This window comes from Sander lucioperca, chromosome 22 (assembly GCF_008315115.2).
Source record: "Sander lucioperca isolate FBNREF2018 chromosome 22, SLUC_FBN_1.2, whole genome shotgun sequence".
Classification (NCBI taxonomy): Eukaryota; Metazoa; Chordata; class Actinopteri; order Perciformes; family Percidae; genus Sander; species Sander lucioperca.
Genome location: NC_050194.1, coordinates 25,306,835 through 25,324,378, shown reverse-complemented (window position 1 = coordinate 25,324,378; position 17,544 = coordinate 25,306,835). Strand labels below are relative to the sequence as shown.

At 41.8% G+C, this 17,544-nt stretch overlaps 1 protein-coding gene and 1 long non-coding RNA gene across 4 annotated transcripts in view; one reads left to right on the top strand and one right to left on the bottom strand.

Annotated features, from left to right (window-relative positions):
• The window catches only part of rnf213b (ring finger protein 213b), a 54,717-nt gene extending 39,260 nt beyond the window's left edge, over window positions 1-15,457 (bottom strand). For 2 of the 3 annotated variants that reach the window (XM_031315574.2, XM_035997798.1), the window contains exons 1-18: window positions 15,367-15,457; window positions 13,174-13,312; window positions 10,858-11,621; window positions 9,700-9,855; window positions 9,205-9,374; window positions 8,834-9,117; window positions 8,495-8,742; window positions 8,078-8,284; window positions 7,784-7,997; window positions 7,635-7,690; window positions 5,733-5,898; window positions 5,501-5,647; window positions 4,716-4,814; window positions 4,430-4,558; window positions 2,769-2,934; window positions 2,496-2,663; window positions 2,263-2,412; window positions 735-1,363 (exon numbers count right to left, since the gene is read on the bottom strand). In XM_031315574.2, coding sequence (XP_031171434.2) covers window positions 735-1,363; window positions 2,263-2,412; window positions 2,496-2,663; window positions 2,769-2,934; window positions 4,430-4,558; window positions 4,716-4,814; window positions 5,501-5,647; window positions 5,733-5,898; window positions 7,635-7,690; window positions 7,784-7,997; window positions 8,078-8,284; window positions 8,495-8,742; window positions 8,834-9,117; window positions 9,205-9,374; window positions 9,700-9,855; window positions 10,858-11,621; window positions 13,174-13,257 — 3,837 coding nt within the window. In that variant the 5' untranslated portion in view covers window positions 13,258-13,312; window positions 15,367-15,457. The remainder of the gene's footprint in view (window positions 1-734; window positions 1,364-2,262; window positions 2,413-2,495; window positions 2,664-2,768; window positions 2,935-4,429; window positions 4,559-4,715; window positions 4,815-5,500; window positions 5,648-5,732; window positions 5,899-7,634; window positions 7,691-7,783; window positions 7,998-8,077; window positions 8,285-8,494; window positions 8,743-8,833; window positions 9,118-9,204; window positions 9,375-9,699; window positions 9,856-10,857; window positions 11,622-13,173; window positions 13,313-15,366) is intronic. The other variant, XM_035997799.1, reaches the window with a different exon arrangement.
• LOC118494285 lies at window positions 5,348-6,083 on the top strand. Its single transcript, XR_004896415.1, has 3 exons — window positions 5,348-5,358; window positions 5,958-5,965; window positions 6,022-6,083. It is a non-coding gene; the product is annotated as an uncharacterized LOC118494285 (long non-coding RNA).
• Window positions 15,458-17,544: the final 2,087 nt, after the last annotated feature.

Here is a 17,544-nt window from a genome sequence, read left to right as displayed (position 1 = left end):
GTGTATAGTAAATGTTAGTTTAACCCTTGTGTTGTCTTCCCATCGACCATGCAACTTTTTTTTTTCTGGGTCAAAATTTCAAAATAAAACTTTTTTTGGTGACGTTTTTGTCCCTTTTTTCAAAGAATTTCATCACTTTTTTCCGATGTTTTTGTCACTTTTTTTTTACAATTTTTCTGTCACAAATTTCCGATGTTATTGTCGGCTTTTTTTGACGTTTTTTCCAAAAAATGTTGTCACTTTTTTCCAACGTTCTTTGATCTTTTTTTTTTTTCAAATGCTATAAAATTGAATAACACACCCAAATTCAATGAATGTAGTGAACTGATCATTTATTTTACTTGTTAAGAGTAATGGTTGTATGGAACCATCCACGTTATGTTTTTGGACAATTCGGTTGAAAGAAACTTTTTGAAAATGGGTCAAATTTGACCCGAGGACAACAGGAGGGTTAGGCACACTTTTTTTTTTTCTCTCTTTGGGGACCAGATAGTTCTGCGGTGCCTTGTATTGAACATAAGGGCCGTACAGCTTTGTTTTAAGCTATCTTGAGGAAAATTTTAATGTGCTTTTGGGGACCCTCTTGTAGCCACGGGGCCCTAAACAGCCGCCATAATCGCTCTGCACCAGGCCAGCTCTAATCAACGGTATATTTTCTTTTGGCTAGCCCAGTGCAACTCAATTCCTTTGTTAATACTGTAATTAAAGTTTATGTTAGATCACAGGACTATTACCATTTGGCTGAGAGTATCGATTTCCGTGAAGTTCCCAGAGAGCTTCATCTTTTCAGCAATTTTCAGCATTGCACTGGCTGCAGCCGCTGCCTGGTGGAGCTGTCGATACTCCTGGATCTGACCCAGTCTCCGCTCCACCCAGTTCTCCTCAGGTTTGAGTCCGGACTCACACACTGTCTCTGACATCAGACTCAGCTCCTTCTTCATTAGTGTCCCGTCTCCCTGGTCGCCAGACTCCACCAACACCTGATCGATCTGCTTGAAAGTGATGAGTGCATCTGCAATGCCAACGCCAAGCTGGCAGAACTCTGTCAGCAGCGGCATCCAGATGTTTTCGTAGATCTGTGTCAGGGTGACTCTAACAGGAGTGGAGCAGGGTTGCCTTGTTGACGCCAAAGTTGCAGCTCCCTTGACCCAGTAGGACAGAATCAGGTTGCTGTGATGCAGTTTGTGCATCTCACGGGCCATTTTCTGGGTATTCATACTGATGTTGTACCAGAGGACGTGGGAAGGGCTCCCGTTTCCCAGCTTCCCCCCAGCATCAAAAGACTGAACGCGCACCAGTTTGTTCAGGCCCACACTCTGGAGATCTGCACTGTGCTGCTTCTCCAGAGTCAACATCTCAGGAACTGGTTAAATGTTCAGAAAGAAAATGGCCCAAAAAAACAAAATACACAATCAAACTCATTGTAAAAGTTATCTAACTTAACATAATCTTAAACTTTAAAAATAATGGACAAAGCTTCCGTGAAGCCAAAAGTGAAGCCAATGCGGAAGCTCCTTAAAGCTGCGTTCTCTCTAACTTTCAGCAGGGGGCTCCAAAAAGAAGTCAGTTTCTATAGAAGTCTATGAGAAAATGAGCCTACTTCTTACTTGATTTATTACCTCAGTAAACATTTTCATAATGAGTTTATGGACTCAGTCACTAGTTTCAAGTCTTCTTCAACACAGCATGATGTTCATTTAGTACATGATGGTCCCATTTATTTTAAAACAGACGATAAAGCAGGGGATGCTTTAGGACCCGTCAGTCAGGACAGAGGCTTAGCGATGCTAACCATGCTAACACTGTGGACAATAAAATAGACCTCAACTTGTTTTTGGCTGCTGTCCGTGTTTTCATCCTAAACTTTGACCCCCTCGCTGTGTGTTTTCACTTCATCAAAGTTAATTGAATTACGTTGGTCGCCTAAAAATGTTGCTACAGCTAGCATTAGCTGGTAACTTAAGGGAAAGTTTCCGGATTTATTAAAACTCCGCTGGATGACTCGCTTCAGAAGGGTTGAAAATCAACAACTTTCTCTCTTTAGCGTTTAGCTTAGCGCAGCGCCATTGGAACCATAAACAACACTGGCTTGGCAGCGTCATCCTCCCCAGCTCCACCCTCTCATAAAAAATAATCACATCCAGCTGCAAAAAAAGGTGGCTTCAAAACCGCCGTCCACAAACCAGTGGGTGAAGTCACGGATGCTACGTCCATTAGTTTTACAGTCTACGGACATAATAACTTTTTTATAGTTATACTAACCCGTGATGCTTTCTGCAACCTTTGCTATCATCTTTATCAGAGTATCTGTCTGCTGTTTCCGCTCCAGGAAAAACTTCAGATCCTTGTCTCTCTGAGCCAAAACAACGTCTGCATCGACAGGAACGCTCTCAGATTTGTTGTTTTTCTTGTCTGTGAAAGACACAATGACCACAGTTTTTGTAGTAATCATAGAAGGCTGTTTGGGATGTTAATGCGCGTAAAAAGGTTCATACACTGTTGATGAAGTCTCTTAAACTGCTCCTTGTGTTTCAGGCAGCTCTGTAGGTGTCCCAGGACCACGTGTCCCTGAAGCAGAGCGTCCACCAGAGATTGCAGTGCAGTCAGACAGCTGTGGACAACCTGTGCTGCGGTATCGTCCACCTGGATCGACTTCCAATCACCTGGGCCAAAACAAAAACGTTGTGACAATTATAATACTTTAATAGCCCTGAGTAAATAAGGAAATAAAAGCATGAATGAATGAAATAAATGATGAAATGAAGTACTGTGAGACAGCAGGTGGTTGATGGCGGACTGTGGGTCGAGCAGCTGGACTACAGAGTTGTGTCTGAATCGCGCTGCGGATTCAACCACAACAGCAGACAAGACAACCTCAGGGGGGGCCTTCCCCTTAGAGCTGAGACTCCGCATCAGGTCTCCCTCCTGCCCTCTCTAAAAACAAGAAGGGATGATCATTTTTTCAACTTTTACTATTATTTTGCTCTTAATTGACCAGCTTGGTTAGAGAGAAAAATTAACAACTTATGAACAGGGCCTGAAATTAACACCCGACAATCAGTCAAATGTGGGTGAATTTTGCCACTGGCGGGTGAACCTGTCAATCTACCTGCCACGTTGGCGGTTAGCCAATAGAGTGATTCATTAGTTGTTTTTTTGCCACTGTTGTGCTTTCACATTTCAACCAAGTCTAACTTTTCCTTGGATTTGAGCTCAAAAATGTGGCGGCACATCACTGGGGGTGATGATGTTGGCTGAAACAAGCGACAGACAAAAAGATGAGGATGACTCAAAGAAAAGTAAAAGAAGAATTTTTAATACCAAGTGGGCGGTCGGCGAACGGCAAGGTTCCTGAGTGGCTGATTTACGCCACCAGTACAAAACAAATCTACTGCAGTGACTGTCTGAGTTCAATCCATTTGGGATTGGGAATTTATTTTAATTTTTTATTTAACCTTTATTTAACCAGGTAAGCCGATTGAGAACTCATTTGCAACGACGACCTGGCCAAGACACGGCATAACACATGTGAGACAACATCGAGTTACAGAATAAAAACTGTAGCAGTATAACTGTCTGTGACAGGGGGAATCAATAAATTAAAAAAAAAATATATATATATATATATATATATATATATATATTCTAAGAGTCATTAATTATATTAATAACTTTGTACTTCTGCTGTTTGAAATGTTCGGAGTATTTGCTGTTGTGCCGAGTGCAAAGGTATTCTCTATTCATGTTTACTCTGGATATGATTAGGACAATATTGACACATTTCATATCTGTTCCTGTTGATTTCTTGCCTCTTGGGCCTATGATAGCCTCACATCTGTTTCTGAAAATGACAGCAGCTAGCAGAATTGACAATTATACAACAAATTTGGCAGGCATATGGGTTAACATCATATTAAGTGTACTGTTACATTGTCCACCCTTGTACATCCTGTCAAGCCTAGTGTTTGATTGGAGGGGAAAAGGTTGGTGGAAGGTATAGTGCAGGGCAAAGCAGAGTAATTTATTTAAATTTATTATGTAATCCTGGTAATGTTTACCAAGAGGTTTTAGTCCAACCCTGCATTCAACCTCTAGAGATTCATGTAAATAGACAATACTGCACATTTAACTCAAAATATTCTGTGTATTGTACGTCGTATTGAGTATTCATAACAAGTTCAACAACGATGCTCGTGCATTTCCTGCATTTCACCTTTATGAGGCAAAAAAATAGCCTTGTAAAAAGCCTGTGTGGCATGTGTGTGATTTTAAATTCCGCCTGCCAGTGGCTGTGGCAAAAGAAAGTTAACTTCAGGCCCTGCTTATGCACATCTGGATGCACGATCTCATTAACAGACATATTTTTCCCTGAGTAAGCAGGAATGATTGTTGAAAGTACATCACATGACGTGTGAATATAAATGTGTACCTGGCAGATTGCCTTGATAGCCGACTGACACAGCTCGTCGAAACAGGTCTGTACAACATGGTTGCTTTTTCTTATAGCTGCCAAGGATGACTCAAGGCAGCAGACCAGTACTTTATCCTCATCACTTGCCTGGGAAGAAAACAGTTGAGACATGCTGTAAACAGAAAGCATTTCCCTGCTGCCACTAGATTCCAGTGATCTCTGCTGTTCTGAGTTTGAACCTCAGATGTCACTGAAACAAGACGAATAATGTCCATTTAACACGGATCACTAAACGATTACTGACCTTGGAAATCCTCTTCATTAGGTCTTTCTTCAGACTCAGCCTCCAACTGGAAGAAACTTCTTCAAGAGAGCAATCCACCTTCAGCAGCGAGTCCCACATCTGATGATCCAACACAGTTAGAATTATGAGAGGCATTATAGGGGTCAAAACCTGGTTTAACTGCATGATTAAAAATAAATAAATATGGCTCATCATGTTCCTTCTGAAAACAGTCAATTCATCTATTCATTCTCATTGCAGTTTTTTCCCTTTAAAAAAAAATCTAAATCATAATGCAAACTGCAGTGATCACTAAACATACCCCAACATTTGGGTGATTGGGTAAAATCTGAGTGAAAAGGGTTCAGAAACAGACATTTTTTGTTTTAGGTGAAAAACTGAAATGATGTGAACGAACCTAGTTTTACACAGTCTGTAGAGGCTAATCCCAAACTTTAAGCCCCTGAGGTGCTGTTCCACGGGTAGAGTAATTGATGCACTTTTTACCTTTTTGATCAATGAAAGTCCAAGTTACATTTGCAGTTAAAACCTTTGGTTCCATGTATTTCCATGAGATCTTAGTTGGGTTTCCAGACAAATCACAGCTTGTATGTATGTCTGCGTAGTGTTGTGGTGTTGGTGTGCGTGTGGTCAAAAACTGTATGTGATTGGTTCCTATTTATACCAAGGGCACTAATTGGCTCTTACAGTCTATGGTATGAACTGAGCAGTAAACAATAACAAATTAAGCCAAAGTCAACTGAATAATGACATAAATTACTGAAAAATATTCTGTTACTGTGTACCTCAATTTCCTTTGGATAGGTGAGTGATTTTGACGTCAAAAGGTCTTTTTGCAGCAATCCATCCCTCCACTCACTGATTTGCTGCTGCACACAAGTAAGTTCAACCAAGAGTTTCTGCCTTAAGCTCTCAAACTCATCGTCAGAGGACTGAAAAGCACAAAATGAATACAGTGAATTTAAATTGTTGTCCCATAATGAGGCAATCAGAGCAACTCATTAATAAGATGATTACCTCTTTCCTCTGTTCAGCATTTAAAATCTCTGCCAATTTCAACACCAGCTGGTAGGACAGGATGGCAGCGTGGTAGCTCTGGACGAGTCGCACGATCGCACATGTGCTCTTCATCACACGGACGCTGCTCAGGAAGGCTGGCCTGATGGTTCCAGATTCAATCATTCTACAGACACCGAGCAAAAGTTACAGGGAGCACAAGTAAGTAAGTACGTACGTAGGTAGGTAAGTAAGTACGTAAGCAAGTAAGCAAGTAAGTAAGCAAGCAAGTAAGTAAGTACATAAGTAGGAAAACTTTATTTATAAAGCACCTTTCAAAACCAGGGTTACAAGGTGCTGTACCGTAGCCTGACGTGGTCATACTTAGATTCTAGTCAGAATATGAGTCTGAGACTGCTCCATTGGGCTGTGATTATGGGGCGTTTCAACCGAACCAGGAAAGAAAATGCCTCTGCACTCAATTGGATAGACTTACAACCAATCAGAGCAACAGAGTATGTGACGTATGTTGAGCGACAAATGTTATCGCATTTGTCGGTCCTGTCAGAACTTAATAACACGGTTGGAACGCGACATGCCCGTGTTTAAAAAATGGACAGACGACGAAGGAAACCAGGCTGAAGAAGTGTGTTTATCTGAGGCATCAGAGAAAAGAGACAGGGAGCCTACTCCCTCCAAGACGCCCAGGGCTCTACGTACAAAGCCTGCCCTGACATTTTGATTGGTCCAAACAAATCTGGTTGGAGCATAGTTGCTCCACAACGGATCAAGTCCAGACCGAACTTCCCGACCTCAAATGTTGTGGACGGGGCTAAGTTCGGCTGGCATCCAGGCTAGCTGTACCGTGTAACATTGAACAAATGAAAACAAAGTAGCGACGAACGGTCCCTCGCACTCTGCGCATGCGGGGGTGGCGGCAGTACGCCAGTCGACGCAGCCGTGTATTTCTATGACCGTCAGACACTGCAAGCACGAGTTAGACCGAATGACCTCCATGGAGTGCATAGCATTCGAAATGACATATTTCTTTTTTTTTTTGTGTGTGGCATTTTTAGGCCTTTATTTCTGACAGGACAGCTTTAGACATTAAAGGGGAGAGACAGAGAAGGGGAATGACATGTGGCAAAGGGTCTGACCCTCCGTATATGGGCGCACGCTCTACCAGGTGAGCTACCCAGACGCCTGGAAATTACATATTTTATATTGTGCACTACTTCCTGTGTCCACTTTGTAGTGCTAGAGAACACACACTAATACGTCATGTTGCTGTATATAATGTGTAAACCATACATACATTTCAGGTGAATGGAATGAGTTTGGCATGGCTTACTTCCTGTTGCCAGTAGGTGGCGCTATGACTATAACTCATTATTGACTTGTAGATGTCCCCAGGCCTGGTCTCTATTAAAACATCACTGACTTGGGGCAGATTGGACATTGTATAGTTTAGTTACAAACCACTTCCTGTTTCGCAGTGCTATATGGTCATTTGACACCTGGCCACGCCCACACCGCTGTACGAGAGTGCAAAAGCTTCGCAATTTAGCTTTGGCAAGGGCTTTAGATTGTACTGACTAATTATCAAAGTTGATTGGGTTCGCTGAGCGGACCGACATTGTCGGTGCTCAGGCCCTAAAAATAAATAAAAAAACGACAAAATAAAAGTCAAACACTCAGAAGCCATCCAGGAGACAGGACAACAACAGATGCGTTTTAAACACATTTTTAAAACCATCGACTGCTTGCATTTTTTATAACTAAGTGAAGACTGTTCCAGAGGGGGGGGGAGCCGCCACGGCGAAGGCACTGCCCACTCTGGTTTTAAGCCTTGATTTCGGGTCAGCAGAACTCTGTGATCGCTACACCACAGTGCATCACAATCAATATTTCAGATGTCCTTACCTGTCCTTCTCTTCGTCTACTTTCAACAGTATGTGGGTCAAGGTTTTCTCGGTGAGCTGCATGCAGAAAAATATCACAAATTATCATTTTAAAGAAAAACTAAAGTTATTTTGAATGATAAATATTGTCAGGTGTAGATTTTTTTCTACCTTTACATTCTCCTGTGCTCTGTTATTATCCCTCGACTCTCCACATCTCCGCAGTCTGTACAGCAGACTCTGGATCAGGTGTTCTGCAGGTATTCCCGTCAGGTCTGAAATCTCAGGAAGATCCTCAAACGGGACCAGAGATAACCAGCTCATCGGCAGCAGAGGCATCTCTTTCGCCAGAGATAAGTGTGTCTGGATCAGACTCAGCATTCTCCTGTGAAAGAGGAAAGTGGTATTAAAACACAATGTGATCCACTATTTCAGAGAATGAAGGTTTCTTTGAGACAGACTCACTTTCTCTTGTCAGGGTGGGACTGTATACTCTCCCTGAACTGCTTGAATTTGACATTGTCAAGTCCTGACCAGTTCTCCTCCTCCACAGCTGGACCCACTTTCGCTGCGTCAGCTCCTGGCTGTCTGAGTCTGAAGAGCAGAGGAACGAGCAGGACGAGCTCGGACACCGTCTGCTCTGCACAGAGGTTCATCAGACCCAACACAGCGCTGAAGGGAAGACACAAGGAGAATACATCAATACCTTTAAGGGGGCTTTCGCACCTACCTCGTTTGCTCTGGACTTTTTGACTTTTCAGTTTGATCCGAACCAAAATTACAGGTGTGAAAGCCCCCTAAAAGCCCCCTAAAACTCATTTTTGGAAGATAGTTGAAAGCTTTTGAAAAACCTTAGTGGACCATTTTTTTTGCTAAACTTACTGTTGTGGATATTGGAAATCACTGAGCAACACGTCCAGGTTTTTCTGGTCCATTGCGGCCTCTGAGGACACCAGGAGACACAGCTCAGCCCAGCCTTTCACTCCGAGGTTGATGCTACACTTTCTGGTCACCATGAACACAGACAGGCCCTGAACGAGAGGACTGGTGCTCCTCCAGCTGCCTGGGAGTTTCTCCTTTGGCTCGCCTTTTAAGATCTGAACCAAAGTCTCTGAAATCATGTCTGATGTCTGTGAATATGAAGAACATTTGGTTACTGGTGGAACATTAGAGGTAATAAATAACAAAGGCTTTGAATCCAACTCTTCTTGTTGCACCAACCTTGACCATGGGAGGTGGGGAACGGTCAGGGAATGATATCCTTGTAGGTGCAGAACCAAAACTCATCGTGAAATGCCATAAGCTGTTACACAGGCTCTCTGTGCTCTGTTTGTCTGATGGGGACCATTTCTGGAAGATTCTGTCCAGCAGAGTTCTCGCTGAGGCCTGCCAGGCGTCTGATACCTCTACACCTTTTGATCTCGTCCAGCCCAACATGTTAAGGCCAGATCGCCAAAAACTTTGCCCGTCCTGACGAGTAATGAAGCCTTCATAAAGGTGCAACTCTAGATGAAACACAGACAGGGTTATGTTAAAGACAGAGCTACAGTGGTGTGTTGACATACTAATGCTAGATGGTTTGATTGCCTTACCTGTAATGTTGGGATCCAATGGAATTTGAACGTGTCTTGTGGCAATGGCTGAAATCTCTTTGACTCGTTGCTTTACACCATACCAATAGGTCCACCATTCGCCTCTCCTCAAGTTCCTTTCTTCAACAGAAAGGCTTGCTTCGACCAGATATCCTCCCTGTTTTAGTCCACTAAACATAAAATATTGAACATTTGTTATAATGATAAAATCTGCAGTGAAGTATGAGTATCAGGACAGAGGTGTGATTTTCATGTTAAACAGGTGTTGCCCAAACGACACACTGGTTTTAAAACTGAGGTTGTTGACACGTAAGATGTAGAGACAGTGTACGTTAAAAATGGCTGCTGTTTCGGGGGGGGGGAAACACATGTTCACTCAGAACCAAAACACACTGTTGTCTAAGATACATTTTAAAATACTCCCTCACTGAGATCAAAGTAAAACAAAAGGGCTGGAGCAGAATCAGTAAACACCCTGAGCATACAAATACTCACACAAAATGCGTCATCTTAAAGGGTAAGTACTCTTCGCCATAACACATTAGAAGCGTGTCATGGTCTTGGTTGAATTTAAACTTTTTGTCCAGCACAGCATAGATGTGAACGGTGAACATGGGAACGCCCGGCGGAGGTCTCACTGGGCTCCGATCACTGTGGAGAGAGAGAAGAATTCACCTTTAAGATCCCACACATTATGAGACAACGGGCCCCTGGGCACCGACATGTAAGAGGCCCCCCACCCTGTCTACATAGGAAGAAGAAACCCAAAGAGTTTCAGATTCTCCTTTTAGTCATTTAGCATCCCTTTGTGGTCATTTTAAGATAGACTTAGACATCACTACAGTGTCTGCAGTATAAAATCCAAGCTAAACAACAGTCTCCATGTGGTCATGTTGCACCTCTGTGGTTATTTTGCTATCTACTTGTAGTAGTTTTGCATCTTTTTGTGGCTGTTTTTATTTTGCATCTATTTTTTGTTATTTTGTTTCTCTTCGTAGTAATTTGGGGTTGTTTGTTGCCGGTATGTGTATAATTTTTGGTCGTTTTGTGTCTATTTTCAGTCATTTAGTGTCTCTCTGTGATTGTTTTATGTTTTTTCAGTGGCATTTTGTCAGGAACCCTGACCCCTTAGCTTTCTGGGCTTCTGAACATCAACCACAGTATTTCGTGTAGTTGTTAAAGGTCCCATGGCATGGACATTTCACTTTATGAGGTTTTTTAACATTAATATGAGTTCCCCCAGCCTGCCTATGGTCCCCCAGTGGCTAGAAATGGTGATAGGTGTAAACCGAGCCCTGGGTATCCTGCTCTGCCTTTGAGAAAATGAAAGCTCAGATGGGCCGATCTGGAATCTTCTCCTTATGACGTCATAAGGGGAAAGGTTACCTCCCCTTTCTCTGCTTTGCCCACCCAGAGAATTTGGCCCACCCATGAGAAAGAGAGAGACATCATGGCTTGAAAACAAGCAAAGTGGCAGTTGGTTAGTATTAGGGGACCACTAAGGCCTATATAAAAGAGACTTCAGATACAGTATTAGGGGACCACTAAGGTCTATATAAAAGAGACTTCAGATACAGTATTAGGGGACCACTAAGGTCTATATAAAAGCATCCAAAGAGCACCATGTCATGGGACCTTTAATATCATTCTTACCGTATGCTCTGGGAAGTTTCTGTGGTTTTATCTGCTGCTTTGGAGGCTTCCATGTTGGACTGTTTCTGACTCCCACCCTCTCCAGACACAACTTTGGCGTAAGACATCGCTTTGGCATCTTTTTCGGCTTTGGAGTCTGCGGGATCAGCTGAGACTCCTGCAGAAGGATTCTCCTCTTTAGACTTTGACTCTTTCTCTGGGTTTTGCTCCTTTCCTAAATCTGATGACACTCTGTCCTTGTCTGGATCTTGATTTTCTGTCTGAACAGCGCTGTCTTCTTGCAGTTTGGGTTCAGGTGTGTGTTTGTCTTGCTTAAGCTGCGTCTCAGCAGCGTTGTTTGTCTCATGCGGAGTCTTTTCATCGCTTGTGTGGTCTGGTTTTGGCGCGGGGACGTCTGTCTGTGTTTCCTGGTTGTTCTGAGAAACAACTGGAGTTTGTGTGCATTTGTTTTGGCCTTGATATTTCTTCGTTTGAGTCTGAGCCTGCACCATCTTAACATCTTGGTGGCGTTGCTCTTCACTGTTGTGCACAGTTGGCAAGCTGTCTTCCACTCGGGGATCCACATGTTGTGTTGCTATGGATGCACTCTCCTGAGTTTGGCTGCCTGTGGTCTCCACAACCTCCATCTCGTTTTTTTCTGTGTCTTCGCTTTTGACGTTTGCATCTCCTTTTGCGTTTGAGTTGCTCTTTTTTCTTTTTTGATTTCTCTTTTTCCTCCTCTCTCTGTCTCGGGCCTTCCTGCTGCCACTGCCTGCTCCTTGTTCCTGCAACACACGTTAACATAGCCTTTAACTGAGGATCACACATCTGCTAGGGCAGGGCAGGGCAATATTGATATTATATTGATATCGTGATATGAAACTATACATCGTCTTAAATTTGGGATATCGTAATATGGCATAACCCGGATTTTCCACCCGGCTGTGCTGCGTTCCAGCTGCGTATCGGTTTAGTTCCGTCCTCCGCCAGGCGCCATACCACACCGCAAGCGTCTCAGAAGCGGAGCGTCGTGCTGCCTGACTCATAGATTTTATTGTCTCTACAGGTACTTTACAGAACTATCGCATGTTTCTTAAGCTGGTATCTACCTTCCATTCCAAGCACTCCTGTAGTTAAACTCATGCTTCTCTTTTCTGGCGTTGTCGTATTATGTGGGGGGGGGGGGGCTCGCTGTTTCACTTCCTGCTAGGCGGCTCATGTGAAAATAGACTGGCGGGTATCTTTAGGGCTCCTGCACACTGCCTGGGTGACACTCACGTCTGAGGCACGGCTCGAGACGCGCCGAAAACGCGTGCGTGCTAGAAATAGGACCGACGCCTATTTTTCAGGCATTTTTCAGAAGCGTTTCCAGGCAAAATAGAATAGGAAAAGATGTTTATATGTCATTTTGACACAAACACATATTAATAAATGACATGTTGATGTGTGAAAGTCTCTAGGTTTTGACATAAATGCAGATATAAATGTAATAAAAAAAAAAAATAATAATAATAATAATTATCGATTTTCAAATATTGCACCTGTCCATACAGAACGAAATATTCTGTAGTCTATTTTACCGTCAATACTGCCGACGTTGTCTTTGCTGTAATCAAAAAAATACTTACAAATAAAGTTGTAGAACACGCTATTATTTCATTTTATCAATGGGTTTCCCATTGATAAAAAATACAAAAAATACATGTGTACAGACAAGGCTAGCAGCAGCAGTGCCGCGTCAGACGCGTTTCTGGTGTGGAAAGACATAGAAAACGCCACGCTCACGCCACGCTCACGCCGCGCTCACCCCACGCTCACGCCACGCAGCCAGTGTGCAGGAGGCCTTAGCGGAGCAGAGAGCTGCTTCACGCACGCTTCTGGGACGCGCCGTGACGCGGGTGGTGGAATATAAAACATTGACTTGAATGTCGGCGATTGCTCGCGAAGGTCGCTGCGCCTCCGGAACACAGAGCAGACGCTCCTGGTGGTAAATAGGGGTAGGTGCTCCCTTATCCTGCTTTTAAAGGCTGCATTACAGTCAAGTGATGACATCTTCTGAACTTCCCAGACTGTTCTAGCTGTTCTGTTATGTGCCTTTACCCTCTAAGTCATTATATCCACATTACTGAGGATTATTTATCTAAAATCTCATTGTGTATATATTTTGTGAAAGCACCAATAGTCAACACTACAATATCACCGCGATATCGACATCCATGTATACGGTCAGAAAGATCGTGATTTTCTCCATATCACCCAGCTCTAGTATCGGCTTTTAAAATATTCCATGATAGGTTGAATACTGTCTTGAATCTGTTCTAATGATAGCATTTCTACCTTGTTGCTTTCCCGGTGTCTTTTTGTTGCAACATCCTCCATTTTCTGGGGCCGAGCGGCGCTGCGACCCGCTCTCTCCTCCATCTGTACGGACTCTTTTCTCAGGGGAGTCCCTCCCCGTTCCTCCTGTTACCTGTCTCTGAATATCAAACACAACATGCAGTTACATCCTCCATGCCTGCAAATGTATCTGTGAGACTTTCTATTCAAGTGAAGTCAGTTAGATTACAGTCACTAAGGGAGTGGCAAATTGCTGCGTCAGCTGGTTTCAAAGTGCACTTCTTCATCTTTGTACACAGGGCAGCTTTATTTGTTTAGAGACTGACATGGTTTTATGTCAGTTAGCCTAACAGCTGGTTTGATTTGCATTGAGAGATGATTTTATGGAAAGTAGCCCATGCCAATCTCTAGGTATGGTGAAGGGTATGTGATGATGTGGGGGTATGGTGAAGGGTATGTGATGATGTGGGGTATGGTGAAGGGTATGTGATGGTGTGGGGGTATGGTGAAGGGTATGTGATGGTGTGGGGGTATGGTGAAGGGTATGTGATGATGTGGGGGTATGGTGAAGGGTATGTGATGATGTGGAGGTATTTTAATTCCAAAGGCCAAGGGAACTTTATCAGGATGCATAGTATCCTGGATCCATGAAATAACTGGCCTTTCAAAATAAAACTCTGCCTGCCTCTATGGGAATTTAACATAGGGGTGTACTGACTTATGCCCCCTGTATTTTAAGGAAGAACATTTATTTATTTACGATACATTATTCATTCACAAAGAAAATTGGTGTCCTTAAAGGTTGGATTTTTCCTCATTTTTTTTAATTAAGGCATTAAGATCAATTTGCAAAAATGATTTTTTTGTATTCCTCTTTTTAGTCAACTTTAGCATGGGTTCATAAACTTATGTATATATTACATATATATTTAAATCTTAAATCTTAGACCATACTGATATTGCACTATTCCTTCCCTCTCTTCAATTGTTATTGTATATTTCTTGTAAATGTGTAAATTCTATTGTATTGTTATACTGTATACTTAACAGTATTTTTTTATATGTCTTAAATTCCTTGTTTGTTTACGCAAACCTGGCCAATAAAGCTGATTCTGATCAAATCTGTGCAAAAATCAAATTAATTTAGCAAGCTTTTGGTCAGATTTTTGCACAGACTTCAGTGCGCAGCTGCATTTTTTCCTTTATTTTTATAGTCTGTAGCTTCAGCACCTCAGCTAAGCCTCATACCGAATGAACAGTTTTTTTTTCTCTACTTTGGTTTCTTTCTTTCATAAAATGAAGGTGGCTATCTATTGGATAGGATAGGCAAAAATAAGCCTTGGGCTTCAGCCTATTCCTATTTCGGTTGCTAGTTGTGTGAGTTATATCGTGTGAAATGAATCGTTGTAAACATGAATAATGTCTTTTGACAAATTGTCGTGCTTTGTTTATTATAATGTAAACTGTAATAAAACTATTCAGTCATTCAATTATGGCACCTAGTCTGTAATACCAAACTACTGTAGCGCTGCAACTCATTTTAATTGTCGATTTTCTTTCTCTCGATTTAATCGATTAGATGTTTGGTTTCTAAAGTGTCCGAAAATTGTTAAGAATTGTGAATCAGTGTTTCCCAAAGCCCACGATGATGTCATTACATGTCTTGCTTTGTCCATAACTAAAAAGATATTAATTTTACTGTCACAGAAATATTCACATTTAACAAGCTGCATTCACACAAGTTTGACTTTTTTCATTAAAAAAAAACGACTCAAACTGATTAATCGATTGACAAAATAGTTGACGAATAATGTCATAGTTGACATAATCGATTCATCTTTGCCGTTCGATGCAACACTATCATAAACACCACCAGGGCTGCAACTACCAAATATTTTTTATTATCAATGAATATGTATTAGGCTATAATAAAATGAACACAAACATAAATACCACTGACTAATTCGTTTTTATCTGAGCTAATTCCAGTTTGACTTTTCGTTAAAATACGCAAAAAGGTTATTTAATCACCGAAACGAAAAAAAATAATATTCAAGTTCTGTTTATAATGTGTCAACCTATCAGTTAAAGATGTTTGCTCAGCTGTAACCTGAACTGAATGTAGTTACATTGTGTGACGCAGTGCATTTAGCACACGTCTGAAGTTTGAAGGTTTATGCTAGCTTTACTCACCTTTCCAGTGACGAGTCGGCACGGTCAGTCTGCTCTCCTGTCTGCAAACAACTACTGAAATGATTCAGGAAATGTTTATTTTATCTGCTAGCAACCTCACGTATGTAACTTCAAGGGAGCGTCGACAAATTCATCAACGTATCTAAAGATGACGGTTATCTTTCGGCCTAAACTCTCACTAAGTGAACCGCGTTCATGAGTCAAACATGACTCGACATATAATTCGTCTTTAACACAGTTCTGGTTTAAAATAGTAGACAATACACTGCGTTAAAAAGGTTTTTCGGTGTTGATTCAGTAACTATTTTCTTGACTGTCCCTAAAACAGAAGAAGCCGTTTTCAGTTTCATTTCTCCCAGAGTCTCATCGAACAAGAAACTTAGTGCTGCGTTCAGGTGCTCAAAGTTGTCAGTTTCCATTCACGATATCGGCAGTCTGGAAACCTATTTGTCCAGGTTTTAATGATTTAGGATTTCGGTGTTTTTTAATTTTTGTATTTCACATTACGTTTTTTTTATAACACGCTGTGTTTTTAGATTTACTGTATGACGCCAGAGGTAGAATGTCAGTCAAGTCGGCTATATTTACAATTTAAAGTACGCCTAGGCTACTTGTGAATTTATGGAGAATATTTTTATTCATAATTAAAATTAAAAGTCTAAAGAGAAAATTAAATAAAAAAACATATATATATATATATTTTACTAAACTCCTAGGAATAATCAGGCCATAAATAGAGTTAAAAAAAAAGAGGCACATTGAAAAAGCAAAAATGTAAAATAATTAGAAAAATGTAAAGTTACAATGAAAAAACTGAAATTTAAAATAAACTATACTAATAAAAATTTTTTTAATTATGAATAAAAATACCCTCCAAATATATTTACAATACCATTATTTAGCTGAATCGACTACAATAAGTGCATTCAACGACACACATGAAGATGCCACCCAAAAATTGCAAGGCACATGCGTGTTCATTACATTAATCAAATAAGCAAAATCAGCAAAATATTACTTTTTTTACAGTGTAAATACTGTTGAGTACTTTAATCACATGACGTTAGACAGTTATTACAAGAAGAAAAACATGTAGAAAATGGTTATCAGAAGCAGTCAGTGAGAACAGATGAGTGGATAAATAAATTAAAGTCAGTTTCCACCTTTGTGGGATTGTTTTCCCAAAAAAGATACAAAGTTCAGCACAACAATGACCAGTACCTTAAATGGGCCTTCTGATTTTTGTTCACTTAAATACCATTACTTTTAACTGTATTAACAGTATTGTTAATAGGCTGATATTTATACCAAATTTAGTCTCGCATTGCAGGAAGGTCTGGATAGTCCACACAGCATTCCTGGATGGGAGTAAAACGTGCTCTGGTTTATTAGCATTTCTTTAAACCAATCACAATCGTCTTGGGCGGTGCTAAGCCTACTGCATTGAACGCTCCACCTACATAAACACCTTCCCGTAAGCAAAATTATGAATCCTACTATGGCCATGCCAAGACCCGCCCTTCAATCACTACTATTGGCATGGCGTCCATGCTTACGCAAGGTAACGTAACCTGATTTGTTCAGATCCTATCCCCTGACCAATCGGCTATCCTAACCTTAACCACTCAAGGTCAATGCGTAACCCCAAACAATCAAGCTGCTATTGAAGGGCGGGTCTTGGCATGGCCATAGTAGGATTCGTAATTTCGCTTCCCGTAATCAATGGCGGCGTAGTGAAGATTCTAAGGCTCGGCAGAAACCGAACCCAGTCAAAAAGCCCAATATTCGGCCGAATCCGAAGCCGAATCATGGATTTGGTGCATCTCTTATCATGATATTTGGGGACTATAAAAAGAGCAATTTCCTGCATAAACATATGACCTCACACCACAGAGCATTATGATGCCGTGTCTGTCTCAAAGCTTCACCATGAACCTGCAGGTTTCTTGACTCTCCGAACTACCACCCTGGTTCTCCGTCCTGGAGGAGCCGCAGCCCGCGCCTCTCCCGGCAGCGACCCAGGGGGTCGGGGTTCTCCTCGGGGCGGCGCAGGCTTCCTTCCCGACCGCACGTCGTCCACGAAGGCCTCCACGCCATCAAACTTGGCCGTCAGCTCAGAGAGACGCTCCTTCAGCGCGTTGAACTCGTTGTAGAGATCCCCCAGGGCGTCTGACAGCG